Source organism: Zootoca vivipara, chromosome 5, assembly GCF_965207765.1.
Source record: "Zootoca vivipara chromosome 5, rZooViv2.hap1.1, whole genome shotgun sequence".
NCBI lineage: Eukaryota > Metazoa > Chordata > Lepidosauria > Squamata > Lacertidae > Zootoca > Zootoca vivipara.
The window spans coordinates 96,071,766-96,097,280 of NC_142588.1; the positions used below are offsets into that span (position 1 = coordinate 96,071,766).

Here is a 25,515-nt window from a genome sequence, read left to right on the forward strand (position 1 = left end):
GAGACGCCCAGTGAGCTTCATGGCCACACCTTCCGTGTCCAAGCATTTTGGGGGGGGGGGTCCTTGCCACTTTCCCTGTTCTTTAACTCTCTCAGCGATCCATACGGTAGAAAACCTGAACAGCATTAATGAGCGGGTTTTCCTGGGTAACGCGGTGGGACAAAGCTAAAGACATGGTCTGGGAAATTGCAGGCCTTGGCCCAGGAAGCAGGGGGGGAAAGGGAAGCGTGGATGAATCCTTCGACTGGCACTCTGACCACTACGCAACACTACCTCTCAAATTTTGCTTTGGTGAAAAGCCAGAGACACATTGCAATTTATAAATGGGTTTTCAATACAGTGGTGCCTTAGTTCTCAAACGCCTTGGTTCCCAAACACCTTGGTTCCCAAACGCCAAAAACCCGAAAGTAAGTGTTTTAGTTTTCGAATGTTTTTTGGAAGCCGAACGTCCGATGCGGCTGTCGGCTCTTGTTTCTGGGAGCCCTGCACCAATCAGAAGCTGCGCCTTGGTTTTCGAACACTTTGGAAGCCAAATGGATTTCCGGAACTGATTAGGTTTGGCACTTTTGTTTTTGGTATTTATTTTGCATTTTTGTTTTTGAGGCTTTTGGGGTTAAGCTGTTTTTGTGACGGTGTGGATGATAATTTTTATAATCTACAAGACTGTCTTATTTATTTTATAGTACAGTACATTGTTTATTAGGGAAACCACAGAACCCAGGGCTTGCTGATCGGAAGGTCGGCAGTTCGAATCCCCGCGACGGGGTGAGCTCCCATTGCTCGGTCCCTACTCCTGCCAACCTAGCAGTTCAAAAGCATGAACTGCAAGTAGATAAATAGGTATCGCTCCGGTGGGAAGCTAAATGGCATTTCCGTACGCTGCTCTGGTTCGCCAGAAGCGGCTTAGTCATGCTGGCCAGGCCACATGACCCGGAAGCTGTCTGTGGACAAACGGCGGCTCCCTCGGCCAGTAAAGCGAGATGAGCGCTGCAACCCCAGAGTTGTCTGCGACTGGACTTAATGGTGAGGAGTACCTTTACCTTTACATTGTTTATTGCCTTCATTTTATGCAACAATGGTCTCGTTAGATAGTAAAATTCATTTCTGTTTCAGGGCTTGTTTTCGAAAGTCTGGAACAAATTAATCTGTTTTGCATTACTTTCTATGGGAAAGTGCACCTTGGTTTTGGAACGCTTTGGTTTTGGAATGGACTTCCGGAATGGACCACTGTATATGAATAAGAATGATATCCAGAGGCACATCGGAGATTGACAGTCCAAAATCCGGCTTCAAATCAGAACATAGAATCATGAAATTGTATAGTTGGAAGGGACCCCCAGGGTCATCTAGTCCAACCTCCGTCAATGCAGGAATCTTTCACCTGATGTGTGGCTCAGATCCACAACCCAGTGATTGAGAGTATCCACTGGAACTTAAAAAGGTAAAGGTAACGGACCCCTGACAGTTAAGTCCAGTCACGAACAACTCTGGGTTGCGGTGCTCATCTCGTTTTATTGGCCAAGGGAGCCAGCGGTTCTCCGCAGACAGTTTTTCAGGGTCATGTGGCCAGCATGACTAAGCCGCTTCTGGTGAAACCAGAGCAGCACACAGAAACACTGTTTACCTTCCTGCCGGAGCGGTACCTATTGATCTACTTGCACTTTGATGTGCTTTCGAACTGCTAAATTGGCAGGAGCAGGGACCGAGCAACGGGAGCTCACCCCGTCACGGGGATTCGAACCACCGAATTGGCAAGCCCTAGGCTCAGTGGTTTAGACCACAGCGCCACCCACTGAAACTTAACCTTCACCAACTTGCCATTCCTTCCCACTCCCAAAACAATTTATTAATAACTTGCAATAAATGTATTCCTCCTCCTCAAGGCCCTGATCCTGTCCCGCTCAACCCTCGGACTCATCCCTTGCCCCCAGACGAGTAAATTTTCCTTCAACCCAACAAACCTCCCACCTGACCCACAGCAATTGCACTGACCGACAAGACCCCAACACCACCCCACACTCTTCCGAAGCTGAAACACTTATGAACCATCTGTGACAGCAACACTGTGCCAATGCAGATGGTAAACCACAAGCCTGCCCTCCACCCGCTTCACAAACATCGCAAACACATGGAATTTCAAACATACCTAAACCAACCTGCAAATACATTAGTTGGTTCCACCCCACCTCCCCCCTTGCAGAGCTAGGTAGTTGTTTTTTAACTGTGTTGCAGGGGGTTGGAATGGATGACCCTGGGGGGTCTCTTCCAGCGCTACAATTCTGTGATTCTATGACTGAGCGCACTAATTGGTACCCTTGAGGGTGCCGCAACTGTGCTTTTCACGTCTCCTGCTCTCTTCCAGCCGCTTAGTTTTGTATTGCAGGTTTCCTGGTGTGGATGGGTCAGTCATTGGCAGACCACATCCACCCACCTGTCCAGCTGCCCTCTCCGGCAGAGACAAGAAAATGAGCAAAGATGAATCAGTCTCCATAGGAACGAGGGTGCAATCGGAGAGAGTGACGAACACCACGCCAGGCAGACAAAGGAACCTATGGATTTAATTGTAGGCCTATTTTAAAAAATAATAAAAGCAGCAGAGAGAGAGAGAGAGAGAGAGAGCTGTGAGGTCTGCTTAAGAGTTTGCAAAAAGTTGGCGACTCTCGTCTGAGAAGCAGGACTTGTGCAAAGGAGAAACGAGAGGGCCAAAGATGGAGTGGGCACCCAAGGACAGGATAGGGTCTGAGCTCAAATGCATAGGAAAGGAATTGCGGGCAGGACCCAAAAAAGGTCTATAAGGGGCTTCCCTTGCACATGATCTGACAGCTGCAGTTTGTGGGAATGTCCAGGGTGGCAGGAGAGGATACATTGTTAATTAACATCCTTCCTAACTTGCGCTAGCATGTTACTTTATGTAGCAGAGTTACATTCCCCTTTTCATGCACAGCAGATAGCTGGTTGCAGGCTTGTGTGAGCCTCTCACTATTATACAATTCAGTCTGTTTCAGATTGAATTGTATAGTTCCTGGTAAATTCCCTTGAATCCCTCTTAAAAGAATAAAGCCACGACAATCTTATTCAAAGTCAATAAAAGAGGTTTACTCACATCAGTTCACAGTTGGATTCTCGAAGGCAGACTTAGTTAGGAATATGTACATGTGGATCTACCCCATATGGGGGAATAATCCCAGTGCTTCTGCTAGCTGAGAGCTAGCAGAGCAGTCCTAGCTAAAAGCTGGTCAGACGAAGAAGGAAGTCAAAAGGAAGATAGAGGGGTGCTGTGTGACTCGTCCTTTTGTTACTTGGACAGGTTAGGTCACACCCACTTTCTATCACATGCAAAAGGAAGGATGCTCCAGCCAGGAGGAACAGGAAGTTTCAACTGGCTGGACCAAACATTCCCTCGCATGTCTTCTCTAGCATTGCAAGGAAGCAATGATTCTTCAACATCAACTTCGTTGGACTGCTCATGTATGGATGCCTGATGATCGTCTTCCAAAGCAACTACTCTATTCCGAACTTAAAAATGGAAAGCGTAATGCTGGTTGCCAACAAAAGAGGTTCAAAGACTGTCTTTTTAATGTTTCATGCTGTACTAAAATATAAAAAAATCCCTTCAGTAGCACCTTAAAGACCAACTAAGTTTTTATTTTGGTATGAGCTTTCGTGTGCATGCACACTTCATCAGATACTGTTTTTAATATTCGGTTGGAAGCCACCCAGAGTGGCTGGGGAAACCCAGCCAGATGGGTGGGGTATAAATAATAATAAATTATTATTATTATTATTATTATTATTACTATTATTACTATTACTATTATTATTATTATCTCAAGGCAAATCTTAAAAAATGTAGTATAAACACAGACAACTGGGAAACACTGGCCTGCGAGCGCTCCAATTGGAGAACAGCCTTTGCCAAAGGTATCGTATAATCATCACAATTACAACAAATAAAGGCTTGACAAATCTCGCTTTGTATGTCATAGTTTCCTATATTGGTTTCGCCTTTTAAGCTGAATTACTGAAATAAATGAACTTTTCGACGATATTCTAATTTTTCGAGTTTCACCTGTATGATGTAAGTCATGGGCCCTGCATGTTAGCCTGCCCCCTAAAATATCACTGCTTTGCTCCTTTCTATATATAGGAGGCATGTCCAAAGTCCATTTCGGGGGCCTATTCTGGCCCGCCGGTCAATTTAATCTGGCGCCAGTGGCAGTGTATGTCCTGGGGTTAAGAAAAAAGCACAGCAACTTCAATCCTAAAATAAAGCTCAAAAGCTCAACAACATTGTTCACTTCATCAAATTTGGCCCTCTTTGAAAAAAGTTTATCCTAAAATAAAGCTCAAAAGCTCAACAACATTGTTCACTTCATCAAATTTGGCCCTCTTTGAAAAAAGTTTGGGCACTCCTGTGCAAATGGCTTGAGATACCTATTAGGTCCATAAATGACCATATAGCATATATTCAACACACACAAAAAAAACCAGTGACAATTTGTTGTTGACAAAAGACAGCTGGACATATAAAGGGCCCCATTCCCTTCAGGAGCTGAGGGCCTCATCAAAGCTAAATCTGGCCCTGGATAGAGAAAGAGCAGGAGAAATTAAGCCCAGGTCACAAATAGCAAAAATAAAAAGAAGAAGAAGAGTTTGGATTTGATATCCCGCTTTATCACTACCTGAAGGAGTCTCAAAGCGGCTAACAATCTCCTTTCCCTTCCTCTCCCACAACAAACACTCTGTTCGGTGAGTGAGGCTGAGAGACTTCTTTGAAGTGTGACTAGCCCAAGGTCACCCAGCAGCTGCATGTGGAGGAGCGGAGACGCGAACCCGGTTCCCCAGATTACGAGTCTACCGCTCTTAACCACTACACCACACTACAAAAACATCATTCAGCACAGAGGGTGGGGATGTGGCAGAGCCTAAAGCAGATTCAGCTTTGCAGAAGTTCTGCCTTTGGCCCGTGGTCACACTGCCTGGTAGCTTCGCGGAAGCTTCTCCCTTCTTGGCCTGAGTCACCACTGCCAGCCTCCTGGGGCTCTCTCTCTCTCTCTCTCTCTCTCTCTCTCTCTCTGCAGAGCAGCGAGGGGAAAACATCCGGAAGTCTCTCTTACCGGTAGTCCTAAAAATAGCAAAGGAAAGTCTTCTCTTGCTGAAGACTGGGGAAGAAAACTTTTTCTTTCTTCTTTTCGGCATTTGTAGCCGAGCTACTGCTCTGGGCAGTGTGCTCTCCTGGCCATTATTATTATTATTATTAGGCATCTGTCTCAGGAGACAATGGAGGAGTGTGCCTTTGGGGATGAAGTCAAACTGCGCCTGTTGTGGCTGCAGAGCCCGATGTGGGAGAGACATGTTTTGTTGCAGCTGGGGCAGAGAAAGGGGTCCAGTTGGGCTGCTGCAGAGACGTGCCATGGGCCCATGGCATTTCTTCTCCCAGTGCACATTCCTCCTCTGGTCACTGCTACAGGCTGGCCACGGCGCCTCCTGACATCAGCTCGCCGCCTCCGCCATGCCACGCCGAAGCAGCGCTGCACCCAGAGCCTCTGTCTGCCATGGCCACCGTGGCACGAAGCGGCCAGCTGAGCCGGGAGGTGCAACGTCCAGCCTCTGCCTCTTCCCCACTGGAGGCTGCTGCCCGCCTCCTCCAGCCCCACATCCTGGAGCTGCTCTCAGCATGAGACCCTTGAACTGGTTTCTGAGCACCCCCATGTCTCCGCAAGCAAGGCCACACTTATCCAGCTAAATGTCAAGGTTTTCTGGCTCTCAGAGATGCCTCACGCACCATTTTCTACCGTGGGAGAGAAATACCTCTGCCCAAACGCACGCCCAAGGCCTGGCACTACAGCTCAGAAAGGCTTTTGGCAACAGATCGGCTGCAGGGTCACTTCTACGGGAACAAGGAAAGGCACACCAGGCAGATCCGTTCCAATTCAGCCACCACCTTTCTAGGGATAAAGGTAAAGGTAAAGGGACCCCTGACCATTAGGTCCAGTCGTGACCGACTCTGGGGTTGCGCGCTCATCTCGCATTATTGGCCGAGGGAGCCGGCATATAGCTTCCAGGTCATGTGGCCAGCATGACAAAGCCGCTTCTGGCAAACCAGAGCAGCACATGGAAACGCCGTTTACCTTCCCGCTGTAGCGGTTCCTATTTATCTACTTGCACTTTGACGTGCTTTCGAGCTGCTAGGTGGGCAGGAGCTGGGACCAAGCAACGGGAGCTCACCCCATCACAGGGATTCGAACTGCTGACCTTCTGATCAGCAAGCCGTAGGCTCAGTGGTTTAACCACAGCGCCACCTGGGTCCCTTTCTAGGGATAGCTCTATTCAAAAGTTCCCCGCTTTACATAGTAAAAATTTTTAATGAAGAGTGAGAGAACCGTATACACGCCCCCCTTGAGTTCCTTGGAGAAAAAAGGTGGGATATAATAAATGAAGTAAAAAACAAACAAACGGTGATTCTCCAAACAAGCCCCCCGCAGACCACTTCCTTCAAAGTATGGCCTCAGGCGATTCCATTATTGCATTGGGATGGTTTTGTTGGAAAGAAATGGCAGGCAGAAAGATGGAGAGAGCAAAATGCTAAATGTAGAGGGTTTTAAGAACAACCAGGGATGGCATGCGTACTTACTGGAGGAGAAAAAGGGGGGATACAAGGAGTTCACGGATCATGAAATTAAAAAATCCTTATTAAAGATTTGGAAAGAGCATAAAGAAATTTTAGAACCAAAAATACCTAAATGGGCCTCCCCCCTTGAGATGACATCTCTATTTTACAAAAATAAAGAAGGGAAATGGATAACATACCAGGAGCTCTTAATAAAGGAGAATGAACAATTAAAATTAAAACCATACCAACAATTAAAAGATCATTGCACAAGCTGGTTACAATACTGCCAGGTGCAAAGTTTATTCCAGAAACATAAAGAGATTGGGTTTCAAGAAGGGAATTCTAAATTGGAGGAGTTTCTAATAGTAAATAAAGAAAAATCAATAGCTAAAATATATAATTATCTCTTGGAATGGGAATTGAAGGATGAATTGGTAAAGACAACTATGATAAGGTGGGCACAAGACATTGGGAGACCTATCTATATTAACCAGGAGAGCTTGAGAGAAAAGGAAAGAAAGAAGGAAAGATATGTTATATTTCCGCTTCCCTGGCCCAGGTAGTCTTTCTTGTTTGCGCAGTTCTTTTTCTTCCTTCCTCCTGGGACCAGTTGCTAAGGAACACACTAATACTTTGCGCGTTCTCTTTTGACCCGATTATGGCAAACGGCAAAGGCTGTCTGAGCGCAGCCTCAAACCCCAGGCATGTTGTGGGGCAATGAGCCACATTAAACTCTCCACCACCAGGGCGGGGGGGGGGGGTCAGGGGGCAGGGAGTGGCCTCTGGAAGCACCACTTGGCAGTCTCGCCATCTCCATCCCTCTTTTTTAAAAAAAATAAAAACAAAAAATGGGCCTTAAAACTCCCTTGCCTCCTGATCTGAGAGCCTCCAGAACATTACCGTTTTGCCAAAACAGCCAAGAACATTAGATTTGTGCATTCAAAGTGGATTATGATTGATTGATTGATTGATTGAATCCCACCCATCTGTCAGGGTTGCCCTGGCCACTCTGGGCGGCTTCCAATAGGGATGAAAACATTATTAATGGGAAGAAATTAAAGTGAGACGTGGGGTTCTCTGCAGAGTTCTGTCCTGGGCCTGATGCGGTTCAAAGTCTTTATAAACAAGTTGGATGAAGGAATTGAGGGGGTGCTCATCAAATTTGCGGATGACACCAAACTGGGAGGGGTATCTAAGACAGAATTGAGACTCAAAATGACCTTAAGGCAGGCCCCTGCGAGGCTTTGGTAGATCGCGGTTGGTCGCTGGTCCCCTTCTAGCCCCGCCCCCTCTCCCTGGGCTGTACCCCTCAAAAATGGGGCATTTCCTCCCTAAAAAAAAGCTCAACAACTTTGAGCTGATCCCCCCAGCAGCCGCCAGCAGAGGACCCCGGCACCGTCCGTACGGCGCTGGAGTGGCGTTGGCACAAACCGCTATATAGCGCATGTACGACGTCGCTACGTACAGCGCATGCGCCGTCATACGTAGTGATGCCGCACATGCACCCTATGTAGCGATGTCCGCCTCGGGTGTCACAACGCCTTCCTTCGCCCCTGCTTCTGCCTTGGTCAGACCACAATTTTGGGAGGATGTTGACAAGCTGGAAGGTGCGCGGAGGAGAGTGACCAAGATGACCAAAGGTCTGGAAACCAAGCCTTATGAAGAACAGTTGAAGGAGCTGGGCATGTTTAGCCTGGATAAGAAGAGACAGAGATATGAGAACCCTTCTGAAGGGCTGTCGCTTAGAAGATGGAGCAAGCTGGTTTTCTACTTCTCCAGAGGGTAGGACCTGGCCCAACGGCGCTCACTGCAGAGCACCTTCCTTGCCTGCAGAGGTTGCCAGGTTCGATCCTCAGCATATCTGGGTAGGTCTGGGAGAGACTCCTGCCTGAAGCCCCAGAGAGCTGCTGCCAGTCAGCGCAGGCAATACCAAGCCTTGTGGACCAATGGTGTGATTTGGTACAAGGGCAGCTTCCTAAGTTCCTATGTAACCAGGCTGCTTGACTCAGCAGCAAAGAACAAAACAAAACATCCTCTCCGGGGCACTTGAATTACAAGGGAAGGCCAAGCATTAAAAATCAAGGCAAAGTAAAATGGAGCGCTTCCTTCGCATCAGTGTCGAACTGCAGACACATTCCCCGTAGCTTAATAAATGTTACCGCCTCCCCTTTGCATGGCTGATCTCTGAGAGGGCCCTCCACCAAGACAGAATGCATCTTCACGGCAAGGTCAAGTTGACATCACTGTCCAGTTTTCTGACAACTTGTTGCCACCAGTGGGACCTCCTGGGTTACCCATTCACATTGTCAAGTCCACCATCGCTCCTCAGGGGCGGAAAAGGTAAAGGTAAAGGGACCCCTGGCCATTAGGTCCAGTCGTGACCGACTCTGGGGTTGCGCGCTCATCTCACATAATTGGCCGAGGGAGCCAGCGTATAGCTTCCAGGTCATGTGTCCAGCATGACAAAGCTGCTTCTGGCAAACCAGAGCAGCGCACGGAAACGCCGTTTACCTTCCCGCTGTAGCGGTTCCTATTTATCTACTTGCATTTTGACGTGCTTTCGAACTGCTGGTTGGCAGGAGCTGGGACCAAGCAACGGGAGCTCACCCCGTCATAGGGATTCAAACCGCCGACCTTCTTATCAGCAAGCCCTAGGCTCAGTGGTTTAACCACAGCGCCACCTGGGTCCCCTCAGGGGCGGAAAGCCCCCCCCCAAAAAAAAACAGCTTCAAAGGAGTTCCCTGCCCTTGGGATTTTCAGCAGTGAGAGGAGGAAAGTCAGAGAAGGACGGGGAAAAGTCCTGTATTCCCAAGGAATCATCACCAAGTGACCTTTCTCCGCTTTCCCTTCATTATTTATTTATTTATTTTATTATAGTTGTTGTTGTTGTTAAATGTCTTCATTGGATCCGCCCCCGCCCCCCATTATACTAACCAACCATTCATCAATGTAAACGCCCATTTCAAACAGAACTAACCATTTTCATTTACACATTTCCTTTTCCGGGGCGCCAAAGATCAATTCAAATTCATTGAAAGTCTAACCTGACGTATAATGTGATCGCATCTTAACAAACATTTAGACTCGCACAATTTCAGCCGAAGGAGGGCTGGTTGGAATAGCATAATCAATAATAATAATAATAATAATAATAATAATAATAATAATAATAAGTTATTTATACCCCACCCATCTGGCTGGGTTTCCCCAGTCACTCTGGGTGGCTTCCAACAGGATATTAAAAACACAGTAAAAGATCAAACATCAAAAACTTCCCTAAACAGGGCTGCCTTCAGACGTCTTCTAAAAGTCAGATAGTTGTTTATTTCCTCAACATCTGATGGGAGGGCGTTCCACAGGGCGGGCGCCGCCACCGAGAAGGCCCTCTGCCTGGTTCCTTGCAACCTCACTTCTTGCAGTGAATCCAAGCAAGGTGGAAAGCTTTAAAGCCCTTTGGGGTGGGTCCGCCTGGGGTTACCGGCCGTGTTTCTGTCAAACTTTCCACCTTGCTTGGGCGACAAGGCACCAATTCTGGGATGTTCCCATGAGATCAGGCAGGGGCATCTGAGTTCCCAGAAGACCTTGCACCAGGATCCCTAGTCTCCCAGAGCCCTTTTGCTGAACAGGCTTTGCCCTCCACGGCGGAAACCTTAGAAACTCTTTTTGTGCTTGCTTTACCAGGCACAAAAAGAGCTTTTCAGCTCTCTGGGGCCAGCTCAAAGGTTTGGGTATATGCATTTTTCATGGAACCCTGGGAGCCAAACCCCTGCATAAGATGCAGCCGTGCTCCATCACAAATTACAATACTGTATAGAGTTTGAATGCACCATAGAATCACAGAATGGTAGAATTGGAAGAGACCCCAGAGGGACATCTAGTCCAACCCCCCTGAACTGCAACAAATGGTCCCCCGTCCAATTTGAAACCATACCGGGCCCTGCTTAGCTTTTGCAAATGTGCTGGCAGTTTTATTGCTGCACCACTAGGAGGTACTTCTGACTTGCTCTTACAGCCCGCTCTTCAAAATGAATGAATGAGCTCTACGTATATTTTACTCACAACCTTTTAGAGTCAGCACAAGCTAGAAATGAGAACCATTTCCCCGACAAATCGTCCTTGAAATTAGGGAGTGCAGCGGCTCTGATTTGGATAGCTATTTTCTCCATTATCTCACACTTCTGTCAAACCACTCCTTAATAGGAGGGACGGGGGCATTGCCATTGTGAAATTTGCCTGCTGTTAGCAAGAGACCTCTTTGTTCCTACTGCTAGTAACATTCTCTAAGAATGGCAAATGGTCTCAAGGGTACCATATACCCCGCTATGGTTATTTGTATAGCTACGCATTTTTCCCAAGCATTGCATTCTCTTTGGGCATAACCACCAAATAGGTAGATATGTCCCTCTCTTCCCTCTTCCGAAAGCCCAAGCAACTATGGGTGGGTGGCCTCCTTCAGGCTTTCCCCACCCAACAGGAAATCAGGATGCAGCAGCATTCATGGGCGGCTATTTCTCTGAAGCCTAGTCTTCCGTGCCGGCACACGGTTAGACTCTGGAACTCTCTTCCACTAGATTTGTTGACAGCCAGCAACTTGGACAGCTTTAAAAGATGAGACAATTCCATGCAGGCAATGGGTATGAGCCACAATGGCTTTGTTTCTCCCTCCTGTGGATGGTTATCACAAGTGGGGAGAGTTGCTCTAATGCTCGAATCCTGCTTTTGGGGTTTCCATTGGAGCATCTGATTGGCCACTGTGAGGACAGGGTGCTGGCCTAGAAGGTCCTCTGGCCTGATCCTACAGCAGGCTCTTCTGATGTCCATTGATGGGGCGGCACATAGGTATAATATCTCTTTAAGAATTGGGAGATGGTGAAGGAGAAAAAAATAAAATAAAAATGGCTATTTTGGGGCTCCTGAAAGGCTTAGATGGAGCTGCTTCTTTCTGACATTAAAAGCATTTTTCTCTTTGCTAGAATGTTGTACCTTCATTAAGCACAAACACCATGGGTAAATATAGACCGAGTAACCTTTATCTTTTTCAAAACAGGTTTAATATAGCCGAGGAGAGATGTACTGGCAGTAGCTGTTCTCAAAAACACAATTTCATGCCATCACTAAGTATGTCAGGATTTTTAATTTTGCTTCCCGCCCCCTTTCCAAGATACCCCCCCTCCAATAAAAACACCCTTTTGCTCAAATTAATACCCTGTGGTTCACAAACAGGACACTGTCTGGATGAATCACTAGGAAAGAGGTTGCAATGGCGAGGAGAAGACATTAAATATAGCATCTGGTTGGGGTGCCGTCCATTAATTTAATATGGTTTTCAAAAGAGGTGGAGCTCCTGATTTTTAAGGGTCATGTCCCCCCCAGCCCCTACTTCCCCCCAAAAGATTTTGGGGCTGCAAGAAAGCAGTGGAGGATCGAATCCCCATTTGTGCAGGGCAAGCATATCAAGAGCTACTAGGGGTGCCTGTTAAAAGAATGAATGGAGCCACTGGTCCATAGAGCTCAGTACTGTCCACACTGACTGGCAGCAGCCCTCCAAGGTTTCAGGCAGGGAGTCCTGAGGATGGCCTCAGGGACTGAACCTCTGCCACTGGGCTATGGTGCCCCCTCCCTCAATGAACAGAGTCAGACCTTTGTCCAATCTAGCCCAGTACAGTCGTACCTTGGCTCTCGAACCTAATCTATTCCGGAAGTCCATTCGACTTCCAAAATGTTTGGAAACCAAAGCGCAGCTTCCGATTGGCTGGCAGGAGTGCCCTGCTGCCAATAGGAAGCCGCACCAGACATTCGGCGTCCGAAAATCGTTTGAAAACTGGAACACTCGCTTCCGGGTTTCGATCATTCGCGGGCCGATTTGTTCGGGAGTCAAGGCGTTTGGGAGCTGAGGTACAACTGTATTGTCTTTTCTGGGAGCAAGTCCACTTTTAAAGCACACCCAAGAAACACACATCTGAAGCGCATATGCCCCCCCCCCAAAGAATTCTGGGAACTGTAGTTTCCTCTTTCCAGAGACACAGTTCCTACAGAAATACAATTCTAGCACCCTGAACAGACTTCACTTCCCAATATTCTTTGGGGCAAGTCATGTGCACTGGATTCGCTTCAAATGTGTGGGGTGGATCTGCCCTTGGTGGCAGCAGCTGTCCAGCATTGCAGAAGGCAAATCCTACTTGGATCCAACATGGATCGAAGTATGGCATCTCCTGCATACCATACAGGTGTTCTACTGCTGAGCTAGAGCAATTGCTGCACACATCCTGGTGCAAAGTCTATTATTATTATTATTATTATTATTATCCGCCCTGTGAGAAGTGAGGTTACAGGGAACCAGGCAGAGGGCCTTCTCAGTAGTGGCACCAGCCCTGTGGAACACCCTCCCATCAGATGTCAAGGAAATAAACAACTATCTGACTTTTAGAAGACATCTGAAGGCAGGCCTGTTCAGGGAAGTTTTTCATGTTTGATGTTCTATTGTGCTTTTAATTCTGTTGGGAGCCGCCCAGAGTGGCTGGGGAAACCCAGCCAGATGGGCAGGGTGTGTGTGTGTGTGTGTGTGTGTGTGTGTAATCTATTATCTATTATTATAATATAGACCAATTGATCTCACTCTGTATTAGGCAGCTTCCATTGTCCCTATGGTGCGGCCATACTTCAGACAATCCCAATTGCCACTCCTGAAAAGGTATACAGTATTGCACTACTTCGACAATTAGATTCTGGCATTGCACGGGGTTGAGCTAGATGACCCTTGGTGTCCCTTTCAACTCTACAATTCTATGATTCTAGGATAGTCCTAATAAGAATACTAAGAATAGTGGTAAGCAGCCCTGTGATCTTTGGATGAAGGGTGGGAATAATAATAATAATAATAATAATAATAATAATAATAATAATAATAATATGGGTGGGGAGTTACAACCTGGCCTTGCAGGAGGGCCTTGTCTTGGTTTAGTCTTCAAGCCCCTGCAAATCACCAGCCAGCTCCATTATCCGTTGCACCAGCAGAGAGCAGATGCCATTAGGCAAAAATCAATGACTTCTGGAGGGCTCTTCAGAATCAGCCTTAGACTCTGCAAAGCCCATTCTAAGAGAAATCTCCTGCCCCTCCTGAAGCCGCCCCCTCCGATTTGCAATTTATTCCATATATATCTGCGTCATTCAACCGTGTGGGTTTTTTTGCTGCAGCAGCAGAGCCCAGACCATGAGTAAGCTCCTTTCTTTTCCCCTTTTTCCTTTCCTTTCTAATGTAATTTAAACTTTTGAAATTGTCACAAAAAGAAAATTCAATACCGCTCTCACAAAGCCCCTCATTTTTTGGTTGCAATACATCTGTGGGATATTGAACCTGGGCAATATTAAACAAAACCTTCAAATAGAGGAGCAAAATAAAACAAGATTCAAAAATCATAGTTATAACGTACTTACAACTAGTTGCAGTCATAAGCAAAACCAAAGTCAGCCAGCTTCAGGAGTGGCATTTGCACTTCGAGGTTGTTATTATTATTCTCTTATTCTTATAATTTGCACAGGTCCCCCAAGACAGGTAAGTAACACAGTCAAGTTCCAGAGGTGATGGGTTAACTGAGTAATATACTTTCTTTCTTGTGTGTTGCAGATAAAATGAGGGTTTGGCATGAAAAGGTTGCAGAGATTATTTAAACTAAGCCAACCAGTGAGCAAGTTCTCTTTGACTGACCCGTGTCGCTTGGTTTAGGAATGCCGCAAAGCAGAGTAGAAAGGACTTTTTAAAATCCCTGTCAATTTCCAAATGCTTGGAAGCAAACCAGAAAAACCTCTTTCCCAATCTCTATATAGGGTTGCCAGACTCAATAGAGGACAGGACTTCTGTGCCTTTAATTGCCCTGCTCTCTTTTGAGTCTGGAAACCTTAAAGAGAAACCAGCAGACTCTTTGCTTGGAAATTAAACAAAGGGTCTGCTGATTTCTCTTTAAGGTTTCCAGACTCAAAAGAGAGCAGGGCAATTAAAGGCACAGAAGTCCTGTCCTCTATTGAGTCTGGCAACCCTATCTCTATACAGTGGTACCTCGGTTTATGAACACAATTGGTTCCGGAAGTCTGTTCATAAACTGAAGCGTTCATAAACTGAAGCGAACTTTCCCATTGAAAGTAATGGAAAGTGGATTAATCCATTCCAGACGGGTCCGCGAATTACTCAACCTGAAGCGTACTTAACCCGAAGCATGGGCGTAATTGGTTCCGGAAGTCTGTTCATAAACTGAAGCGTTCATAAACTGAAGCAAATTTTCCCATCGAAAGTAATGGAAAGTGGATTAATCCATTCCAGATGGGTCCGCAGCGTTCGTAAACCGAAAATTCGTAAACCGAGGTGTTCATAAACCGAGGTCCCACTGTATCAGAATGAGCAAGAGCAGCAGAGGATAGCTGCCATTATTATTATTATTATTATTATTATTAATTCTATATATTTGCCCAGATTTTCAGCAGAGTACAACCTTGTGCAAATTAATTGAAACAAAGCATGTTTTCTATCTTACTCATAATCCTGTACTCAAAACAAACACGAAAAGTCAGTTGATCTTTATGGTGTTGGAAGCCTGCAGCTAATAGAAGGAATGACGCGCTTGCCAAAATATATTGAGGTTCTACGAAAGAGAGTTATTCCAGAGCTGGAAAAGAGGTATCCTGACAGTACTGGGATATTGCAGCAGGACCTAGCCCCCTGTCACACATCGAAAAAGGTGATGAAATTCAGGACAGAGCAGCAAATACAGGTACTTGATTGGCCAGGGAATTTCCCGGACGTAAATCCCATTGAGAATTTGTGGGCTATATGCAAAAGTCGCCTCCATGCTGTAGACTGTACGACTATGGAGAAGCTCATCCAGGCGTTGATTCAAGTGTGGACAGGGATCCGAAAATCAACAGTGACTGTTCGAAACTAGTGTTCAAACCGTGTTCAAATACTGCTTTAAACTAGCAGAGGTCATGTTGTCGTTGTTAAGTCGTGTCCGACTCTTCGTGACCCCATGGACCATAGCATGCCAGGCACTCCTGTCTTGCACTGCCTCCCGCAGTTTGGTCAAACTCATGTTCGTAGCTTCGAGAACACTGTCCAACCATCTCGCCCTCTGTCGTCCCCTTCTCCTAGTGCCCTCAATCTTTCCCAACATCAGGGTCTTTTCCAAGGATTCTTCTCTTCTCATGAGGTGGCCAAAGCATTGGAGCCTCAGCTTCACGATCTGTCCTTCCAGTGAGCACTCAGGGCTGATTTCCTTCAGAATGGATAGGTTTGATCTTCTTGCAGTCCATGGGACTCTCAAGAGTCTCCTCCAGCACCATAATTCAAAAGCATCAATTCTTCGGCAATCAGCCTTCTTGATGGTCCAGCTCTCACTTCCATACATCACTACTGGGAAAACCATAGCTTTAACTATATGGACCTTTGCCGGCAAGGTGATGTCTCTGCTTTTTAAGATGCTGTCTAGGTTTGTCATTGCTTTTCTCCCAAGAAGCAGGCGTCTTTTAATTTCGTGACTGCTGTCACCATCTGCAGTGATCAAGGAGCCCAAGAAAGTAAAATCTCTCACTGCCTCCATTTCTTCCCCTTCTATTTGCCAGGAGGGGATGGGACCAGTGGGTCATATCCGTTACTAAGGTCCTCCTGATGGAGATCATATCCGTTACTAATGTACGTATATGTGGGTTTGTACATGTATATGTGAGTTTTGTACAATGAACGACATTGTTTGTTTCAATTAATTAGCACAAGGGTGTACAAAGCCAATCAGAAACACACCCATTTGTATGTTCCAAAAGCAAAACAGATGGTAGCATGATTCTAAAATCTTGCAAGTTCATTTAAAAACAACATGTGTTTGCAATATTTCGGTTTCTTGACCCAGAACCACGTAGTGTCCCAGATGTTAGTTCAACATTCACCTTGGAGTGGTGATCTGAGGAAACTTCAAATTGCAGACAATATGTGCAAGTGAGCATTAACTTATTAATCCCTACCAGACACAGAGTTTGGAAACTTTTGATTGCCAGTCCTCCATCTTTTTTAAGTTTCTAGTTCTTATGCATTTACACAATGCATAATTTTATTTGCCCGGCGACTTTCTGCAGTTCGAGCCATGCTCAAGGCGGCTTACAACATGAAAAAAATGCATAACCGCAACATAACAAAAGTACTCATTAACAATATTTCAAAACCCACAAATGAACTGAACCATTTCTGCATAAATCAGAAGATCTAAAATAGAGACACAAAAAACCACCACCAGCAGCAACAGCAGAAATAACTCCCTGACAACAACCCCACAACTAATCCCCAGGCCTGGTGTCTCTGAAAGATAAGGTGTGTGAGAAGTATTTGCTGAAACCCCATGATGCTGCACATCATTTTCTCCAGCTCCAGAGGGTAGGACTCGAACCCATGGCTTCAACTTACAAGAAAGGAGATGTGACTAAGCATCAGGAGGAACCTTCTGAGGGTAAGAGCCGTTTGACAGTGGAACAGACTCTCTTGAGAAGTTGAGGACTTTCCTTCCGTGGAGGCTTTGAAGCAGAGGTTGGATGGCCATCTGTCAGGAATTCCTTAGCTGTGATTCCTCCATTGCAGGGGGGGTAGACTAGCTGACCGCTGAGGTCCCTTCCAGCCCTGCAAATCTATGACTCTATGGCAACAGTTTCCAAAGGGCAGCAGAAAGCCTACAGAAGCATCGCAGCCGCCCAGCACAGGACAAGCAGGATTTTACCCTAAGGGGGTAGGGCAGAAAAGCGCAAAGGAGCAAGAGGCACGAGGAATGCATGGAATTTGGGTCTGTCTTCCCGCCCCCCCCAAAAAGAAATTATTCTGGTGCAGCTGAGCACAAAAGAAAGAAAAGGCTCTGAACGCTCACAGAGACTGACATTGTGGGGGGGGGGGGGAGAGAGAAATCCAACGTTTCTTTGGATACAAGTTTGTAAAAAGAAACCAGATGGCTTCTATCAGAGTAACTAACAGACAGAGCCGAGTAAGAAATAGCAGTTCTATTCTTGACTTAATTATGTTTCTGGAAGGAGAAGGGAAATCCCGTCCAACATTGCAGAGATAGTATGCGGCTTACAAGAAAGGGGCAGAATCTCAGGCCGGCAGGTGCGTCTGGGACCTCACTCTACAAGCCAAGATGCCTTCTTCCCACCCGGTCACTCTCAATTCCACCTCAGGGTGGTGGGGACCCCCTGCCCCACCAGCCCCCTCCATTTGCTCCCCAAGAGGTCGTTTGCCCACCAAACACACACACCAGCCCCCACACCTGATCTCCTACCTTGGTGTCAGGTGTGGGGCAGGGAGAAACAGAGCTGGTGTGGGGCAGGATGAGAAGCAAAAAGCAGGGCAGAGCACCCCAGATCCTACTTGGTCACTGTTGGCACCCACACCAACCTCCTCCACAAGCCAATTTTGACAGCTGGGCTGGCGGGCTGGATGACAGATGGTTGGTCGACCCCACTAGCCAAAAAGACACACACACACACACACACACACACACACACACCATAGCTGCCAAGTCCGGATCATAAAGATCCGGGATCGGCAGCGCGCGCACGACCGGAAGTTGTGTGACGCAACTTCCGGTGGCGCTTCGCCCTTCTATGGGCACCAGAAAATGGCGGCGCCAGCGCCGGAAGTCGCTTCCGCGCATGACCGGAAACACGTAAAAGCGACTTCCGGCGCCGCCGGCGCCATTTTCTGATGCCCATAGAAGGGCGAAGCGCCACCGGAAGTCGCGTCACGCAACTTCCGGTCATGCGCGGAAGCGACTTCCGGTGCCGGCGCCGCCATTTTCTGGTGCCCATAGAAGGGCAAAGCGGCACCAGAAAAATGGCCGCCAGGAAGAATCGAATTTAAGGGACAATGCCGGGATTCTCTGCCAAACGGGAGACCGCCGGGAAACGGTGAGAAAAAAGGGGTTTTCCCGGTGGATACGGGATACTTGGCAGCTATGACACACATACACACACACACACAAACCCAGCTCTCTTAATATTGTTCAAGTATAGAATTGGCGCTTTCTCACTTTTTCATTGCAGGGGTTTGGGTTAGGCCAGGCACCCCCAAACTGCGGCCCTCCAGATGTTTTGGCCTACAACTCCCATGATCCCTAGCTAACAGGACCAGTGGTCGGGGAAGATGGGAATTGTAGTCCAAAACATCTGGAGGGCCGAAGTTTGGGGATGCCTGGGTTAGATGGCCCTTGGGGTCCCATTCAAGCCTGCAGTTCCATGGTTATATTATTCCATTCCCTCTTTCAGTATTCTAGCCCTTGTAGATAAGGAAAGACTTGGAAAAGATTTGGGAAAGCCCACAAAGGAGGGGCGAGATGGGCTTAAGGGTGCTCTGCACATCCCTGTTTCACTTCCACAAGAAACAGAATAGAACATGCACACCTGGAGCAGTCAGACCATAATATTTACCTGGACACAAGATTTGAATCACCTTGGTGAGGAGCTGTAGCTTATTTTATTTATGTGTACATTTGATTCATTTTTTACCTCCCCATCAACAGATTCTTAGAGCACCTTGCAGAGAAGTTTAAAAAAATGAAATAACGAAAGGATAAAAATGCCACAACAAAAAAGGAACCGTATACCACAAACGCTACCTTCCTACCTTCCTTCTTTCCATCAATGCTGACACCCCTTCTCTCTCCATCACAGTGGTACCTTGGCTCCTGAACAAATTGGCTTCCGAATGTCGCAAACCCGGAAGTAAGTGTTCCGGTTTGTGAACATTTTTTTAGAAGCCCAATGTCCGTTTCGGCTGTCGCCATTGTTTCCAGGGCCATTCAGCCAATCAGAAGCAGCGCCTTGGTTTGCAAACGTTTTGGAAGTCGAATGGACTTCCAGAACGGATTGAGTTCGGGAACCAAGGTACCACTGTATTTATTACTGTTTCACAGACTTATTGTACGCTATTGCTCTTTGATACCTGGAGGCCTCCTACAAACTACGGCGACCAACAGTTCTTACCTTCCCCTTCAGCCGCTCGGTATGGATTGTACTTTGGCTTGGGGGCCACGACTGGAGCAAACTTCTTTGGGGTCTGCTGAGTGGATATGGATATGCTGGGGGTCCCAAAGGAATGGGTCGTCTCCATCCTCGCAGTCACATGGCCCACGGCCTCGCTGGGGTTCTTGGGGGGCAGCCAGGATGGGTTAGACATCACTGGGCACTGTGGAAAGAGAAAAGCAAGAAGACCATTGGCTTAGGGGTTCCATGGGATCTTAAGGATTAGAGACCCAGGGTACATGGGCGTACCCAGGATCAAAACTAGGGGGGGGCAAGGGGAGGGGCCAAGGCACGGAAGGGGAGGGGCCACAAAGTGGGCGGGAACGGCGAACTCGCGCTCCGCCGGGCTGTGCCCCTCCCTAGAAGCAGGGCTGGTGGGCGGAGGCGGAGCCCAGCCCAGCGGAGCGCGAGTTCGGCGTTCCCGCCCACCGCGCCGCGCTCCCTGGTTCCCCGCCGCGCTTGGCCTTGCCTGAGGGCGCGCCGGGGAGCTGGAGGGAGGGTGCGGCGCGGCGCGGCGGGAATGGCGAACTCGCGCTCCGCCGGGCTGTGCTCCGCCTCTGCCCACCAGCCCTGCTTCTAGAGTAGGGCAGCTGCCCTAACTTGCCCCGTGGTGGGTACGCCCTTGCCAGGGTATGAATTTCACTGATTTCAAAAATGTCCAAATATTAATTGTATCAAATGTCTTAGGCTTGTTCTTCTGTTTCTGCATTCTAGGACTCCTACGCTGCACTCCTTCCCTATCTGACCCTAAAAGCGGCAGAAATAGTCACTCGGGATGTTTTGCTAGGTCTGTTTTGAGTTAGCGCCAGGGTGAAATTCAGCATCTTCTTAAGAAGTTCCAAGGAAAAGATAGGGACTGGAATGTCAACAACCCCGTTGATGGCCTGGTCGCTAAGGAAACGATGATAAAGGAGCCCATTTGAGACCCAAATGGTCTGGCACCCCAAGGTAATTATGGGGGGTGAAGTTAGTGGTATGTTACTTGTTTTGCTTCTCATGACCTGTAACCTTTCCTGATGCATGTAGAAGGAGATGTTTCAATGTTTTATGACTCTCTGTGTGCTGCGTCTCAGCTCCTCTATAAACTTTGTCCTGATTTTCCTCTGGGTAGACCTTCTTCTTAAGCGGCAGTTAGACTCAAAACAACCACGTTAAGTTGAGCTCTGTTCTATTGCAGTAAAAAGGTAAAGGCAAAGGACCCCTGACAGTTAAGTCCAGCTGCAGACAACTCTGGGGTTGCGTGCTCACCTCGCTTTACAGGCCATGGGAGTCGGTGTTTGTCCACAGACAGCTTTTCCAGGTCATGTGGCCAGCATGACTAAGCCGCTTCTTGCGCAACGGAACACCAAAACCAGAGCAGCGCATGGAAACGCCGTTGACCTTCCCGCCGGAGTGGTACCTATTTATCTACTTGCAGTTTGGCATGCTTTCGAACTGCTAGGTTGGCAGGAGCTGAGGCCGAGCAACGGGAACTCACCCCATAGCGGGGATTCGAAGCGCCAAGAGGCTCAGTGGTTTAGACCACAGCACCACCCGCGTCCCATTCTGCAGTCCCATATTGCAGTAGTATCTCATAAACTCCAGGTTCCTAACTGGGTCTGCTGAATCACAGAGTTCAACCCCATGCAATGCAGGAATATGCAGCTGTCAAACATGCAACCTTCCCGTTATCAGCATCACGCTCCAACCAACTGAGCTATCCAAGTTTGCTTTAATTCTCTTGGTTTCATGTTTTATTTAAAAGCTGCTCCCTCACCTGGGTAACAAGCAAGGGAGCGTAGAAGCGAATTCTTACGGCAAATGTGTTGTTTCCCACCATTCCAGGGTGGCTCAAAACAAAGCGGCGAAAAGGACCACAACGGAAACATTTCAGAACATCAGCAGAGCACCTGCTGGATCAGGCCAATGGCCCATCTAGTCCAGCTTCCTGTTCTCACAGTGGCCAGCCAGAAGCCTTTTTTGAGAAACCTGCAAGTGGGAATCGAGCACCAGAGCACCCTTTTGCAGTTTCCAGCCACTGATATTCGGCAGCATTGCTGCCTCCGACTATGGATTCTCCTCTTCCACGTACTTAGAATCATAGAATCATAGAATCATAGAGTTGGAAGAGACCACAAGGGTCATCCAGTCCAACCTCCTAACAAGTAGGAAACACCATCAAAGCATTCTTGACAGATGGCTGTCAAGCCTCTGCTTAAAGACCTCCAAAGAAGGAGACTCCACCACACTCCTTGGCAGCAAATTCCACTGTTGAACAGCTCTTAGAATCATAGAGTTGGAAGAGACCACAAGGGTCATCCAGTCCAACCTCCTGCCAAGTAGGAAACACCATCAAAGCATTCTTGACATATGGCTGTCAAGCCTCTGCTTAAAGACCTCCAAAGAAGGAGTTGCGTATCTAACTCTCTTTCATCCAAGTTAGTGACAACCACTGCCTCTTGCAGAAGCCAGTTCCCTAGTTTAACTATATGCTGCGTGAATCCTTCCTATTATTCGCATTAGCATTATTTCCATTTATATACCACCCTTTATCAAAAGATCTCAGGGTGGTGTACAACATTAGAAAGCGAATCTTCCAACATTTAGCTACTTTGGATGCCCATGAGTTCTAGTGCAATGAGGGAGAAAAAAGTTTCCCCTCTTCACTTTTTTAAAATTTGTGAATATATACATTTTCGGCACTAAAATTTCAAGTTCTGTGCTCCCAAGGAAGGAGCAATGTTGCAAAATAACAGCAGAACATTTTCTGTCGTGATAATTTCCCTCTTTGGGGTATCTGGTTGGCCCCTGTGAGAACAGGATGCTGGACTAGATGGGCTAATGGCCTGATCCAGCATGTTCTCGTGGGGAAGCCCCCCCCCCCATTAGCTTTTGCCTGCTGCCGCACATCAGCAAACTTCTCTGCCACGACCCCAAACTGCTGATATAAGGCCAGAATTCAAGAGCAGCGATGGCGTCTTGTCACCTAGATCTCGCCCTCTCTCTGTTTCTGCGTGACTCGAAAAAGAAAAGCAGGAGGAGGAGGAGGAGGAGGAGGAGGATGAGGAGGAGGAGGAGGAGGAGGAGGAAAACAAACTAGCCCAGCTCACACAGAGAGACGCACAAACACGCACACACACAATTCTTGGCAGCCGATCTCCCTCAATAATTCTCGGGTTTCATCCGCATGTGGCTCTCATTAGAACCTTCAGTTGTCTTTTGATGGTTCCTCCCAGCAGATGTGAACTTATTTAGCTACAGATCTGTCGCGTTATTCCATCTCCTGCTCAAACAGATGGCATGCTTTTTTCTTCTGCGAGCGAGCAATCTTCGAGTAACGGCAAAAAAAAAAAAAAACCCTTCAGGAAGCCTCCCTTAAAAGGCGCCACATGAAAAAGAGAACCATTTGCCAGCAACGGCCAGGCCGCCTCCCCAAGAAGAGAGACTCAAGAGGGACCCTTTGTTCCCGGTGGTTTCACTCAAAATACAACCGCTTGTGCTTATTCAACAATTACAGTCTCGTAAGTGGACACATGTTCGTCCCTCAACGGCGAACGCAGCCAAGATTCGCTTTGCAAGGAATGAGGTACCTTGTGGCTCATTGGGGATGAATGTAGTCAAGACCAGCTTTGCAAGGGACGCTATTTAGGGCGAGCAAACATAATGAATTTACAACTAAACCATCACCCAATTACTCCTCAGCATCAGTTGTAGCTCACCCAACAATCTGGGCCTTTCGTGGAAGGCTCTTTGCTTTTCTATTTCAGATATTTATATCCTTCCTTTCTTCCAAGTTGTGATTCAAGGTGGCACACAATATTCTGTTATATGTACAATCGTACCTTGGTTGTCGATTGCCTTGGTACTCGGACGTTTTGGCTCCTGAATACCACAAACCCAGAAGTGAGTGTTCTGGTTTGCAAAACGTCCAACATGGCTTGCGCAGCTTCCGATTGAGTGCAGGAAGCTCCTGTAGCCCAGGCATCCCCAAACTTCGGCCCTCCAGATGTTTTGGCCTACAACTCCCATGATCCCTAGCTAACAGGACCAGTGGTCGGGGAAGATGGGAACTGTAGTCCAAAACATCTGGAGGGCCGAAGTTTGGGGGTGCCTGCTATAGCCAATCGGAAGCCACACCTTGGTTTTCGAACCGTTCTGGGAGTTGAACCAACTCCCGGAAAAGATTAAGTTTGACAACCAAGATACCACTGTGCTTGTTTTCATGTTGCAAGCCACCATGAACACAGTTTTAACTATGCAAAGGTGGCATACCATCTCGGTTGTGAGTCCTGGAAGACCTGCTCCCCACCTTCTCCACTATTTTCCATCTTCATTTTAGATACTGTGATATATGTGAAAACTCTTCGGTTTCGGTGTGCATTTTTAAAATGTTTCATTTATTGTGTTTGGCTACTTTTGTTACATTGCACTTGGGGATTTTCCCCAGGTCATAAGCCGCCTTGAGCATGGCTTGAACTGCTGCATGTTGGCGCACAAATAAAACGGTGCCTGCATGTAAAAACATCAATGCAAAATATAGAATGATGAAAGCAACAATTGAAAATGCATTGCAAGTAAAATATAATGCGCTTTGGCGGCAGCCCGGCGGTCAGCACTATCAGCGCTTTAGTTTCCAGAGGAAAAGCTCAGCCTGTCGGCAGAAGGATAACAAGGAGGGAGCCAATCTAACCTCTCTTGGAAGGGAATCCCACAACCTGGGAGCCACCAAAGAAAAGGCCCTGTCTCTCACATCACCACCATCCTATTGAGAAATTTTATATATATATATATATATATATATATATATATATATATATATATATATATGATAAGAATAATATTGGAGAAAACTGGATATTGAAACCTGCTTAACCTAAATCATATACTGTATCCCAGTTTTACAGCGGCCCTTTAAAGTACACTTCACGCAGAGTATACGCAGTCAGAAGTTGACCTGGCTAAGAAAACACCACCAAGAGCGTAGGGAATTATCTCCCTTATATGAAACCCCTTACTGGTAGCTGCACACTTGTAAAAGTATGCAGATGAAAATACAAACGGTTGGGTTTCTTTAACTGAAAAACAAACTGGATCTAAAGAGACTTTAAGCTAAAGATAAATGCTTTCTCTCTTAGCAACATTCCAACCTTCAACCCATTCCAAACCTCCCACAAAATCCCACATAACTCCCATTAAACTACCCAAGAATTAACAGCAAACTAGCTTTATAACTAAGCAACTCTCATACTAAGATTCAACTGGGAATCTCTTAAACTGAGAACAACTGATTACAGGTAGGTAGCCGTGTTGGTCTGGATCGAAGTAAAATAAAAAAATTCCTTCAGTAGCACCTTAAAGACCAACTAAGTTTTTATTTTGGTATGAGCTTTCGTGTGCATGCACACTTCTTCAGATACTTTAAGGTGCTACTGAAGGAATTTTTTTATTTTACTGAGAACAACTGAGAGAGTGATCTACTTAGAGAAGAATCAAACTGAAAGATCTAACTAAGAGCTACAGAAGGCTTTCTGGCAGAGCCTTATATACAAGAAGCAGAGCCCACGCCTGTGGGCAATTAACAGAAACACCGGCACCTGTTTCTCTTAAACAGACAGTATTTACATTAGACCGGCTCTAAAATAACTTGACTATTAAAAAAATCCAACACATCCGTGCCTCCGATGTTGGAGAGACTGCAAGAAGCTGCTCACTCAATGATCTTAGCACCCAGGCAGGTTCATAGCATGGACATCCCTTTTTTTAAAAAAAAAAAAAATTGGGACGCCAAAGCACTGTTCAGAGTGTAGGCAGCTTTCAGATTGATGCCAAACAGCTGGAGGAGGGATGACCCTCCTCTAGGGTTGAGGCTACCGGGTGGCATT

General features: G+C 46.9%; 1 protein-coding gene across 5 annotated transcripts in view; it reads right to left on the bottom strand.

The window, feature by feature from the left end:
- The window catches only part of LPP (LIM domain containing preferred translocation partner in lipoma), a 277,203-nt gene that overhangs the window by 136,788 nt on the left and 114,900 nt on the right, over positions 1-25,515 (bottom strand). For all 5 annotated transcript variants that reach the window (XM_060274249.2, XM_060274252.2, XM_060274253.2 and 2 more), the window contains exon 3: positions 19,616-19,817. In XM_060274249.2, coding sequence (XP_060130232.2) covers positions 19,616-19,808 — 193 coding nt within the window. In that variant the 5' untranslated portion in view covers positions 19,809-19,817. The remainder of the gene's footprint in view (positions 1-19,615; positions 19,818-25,515) is intronic.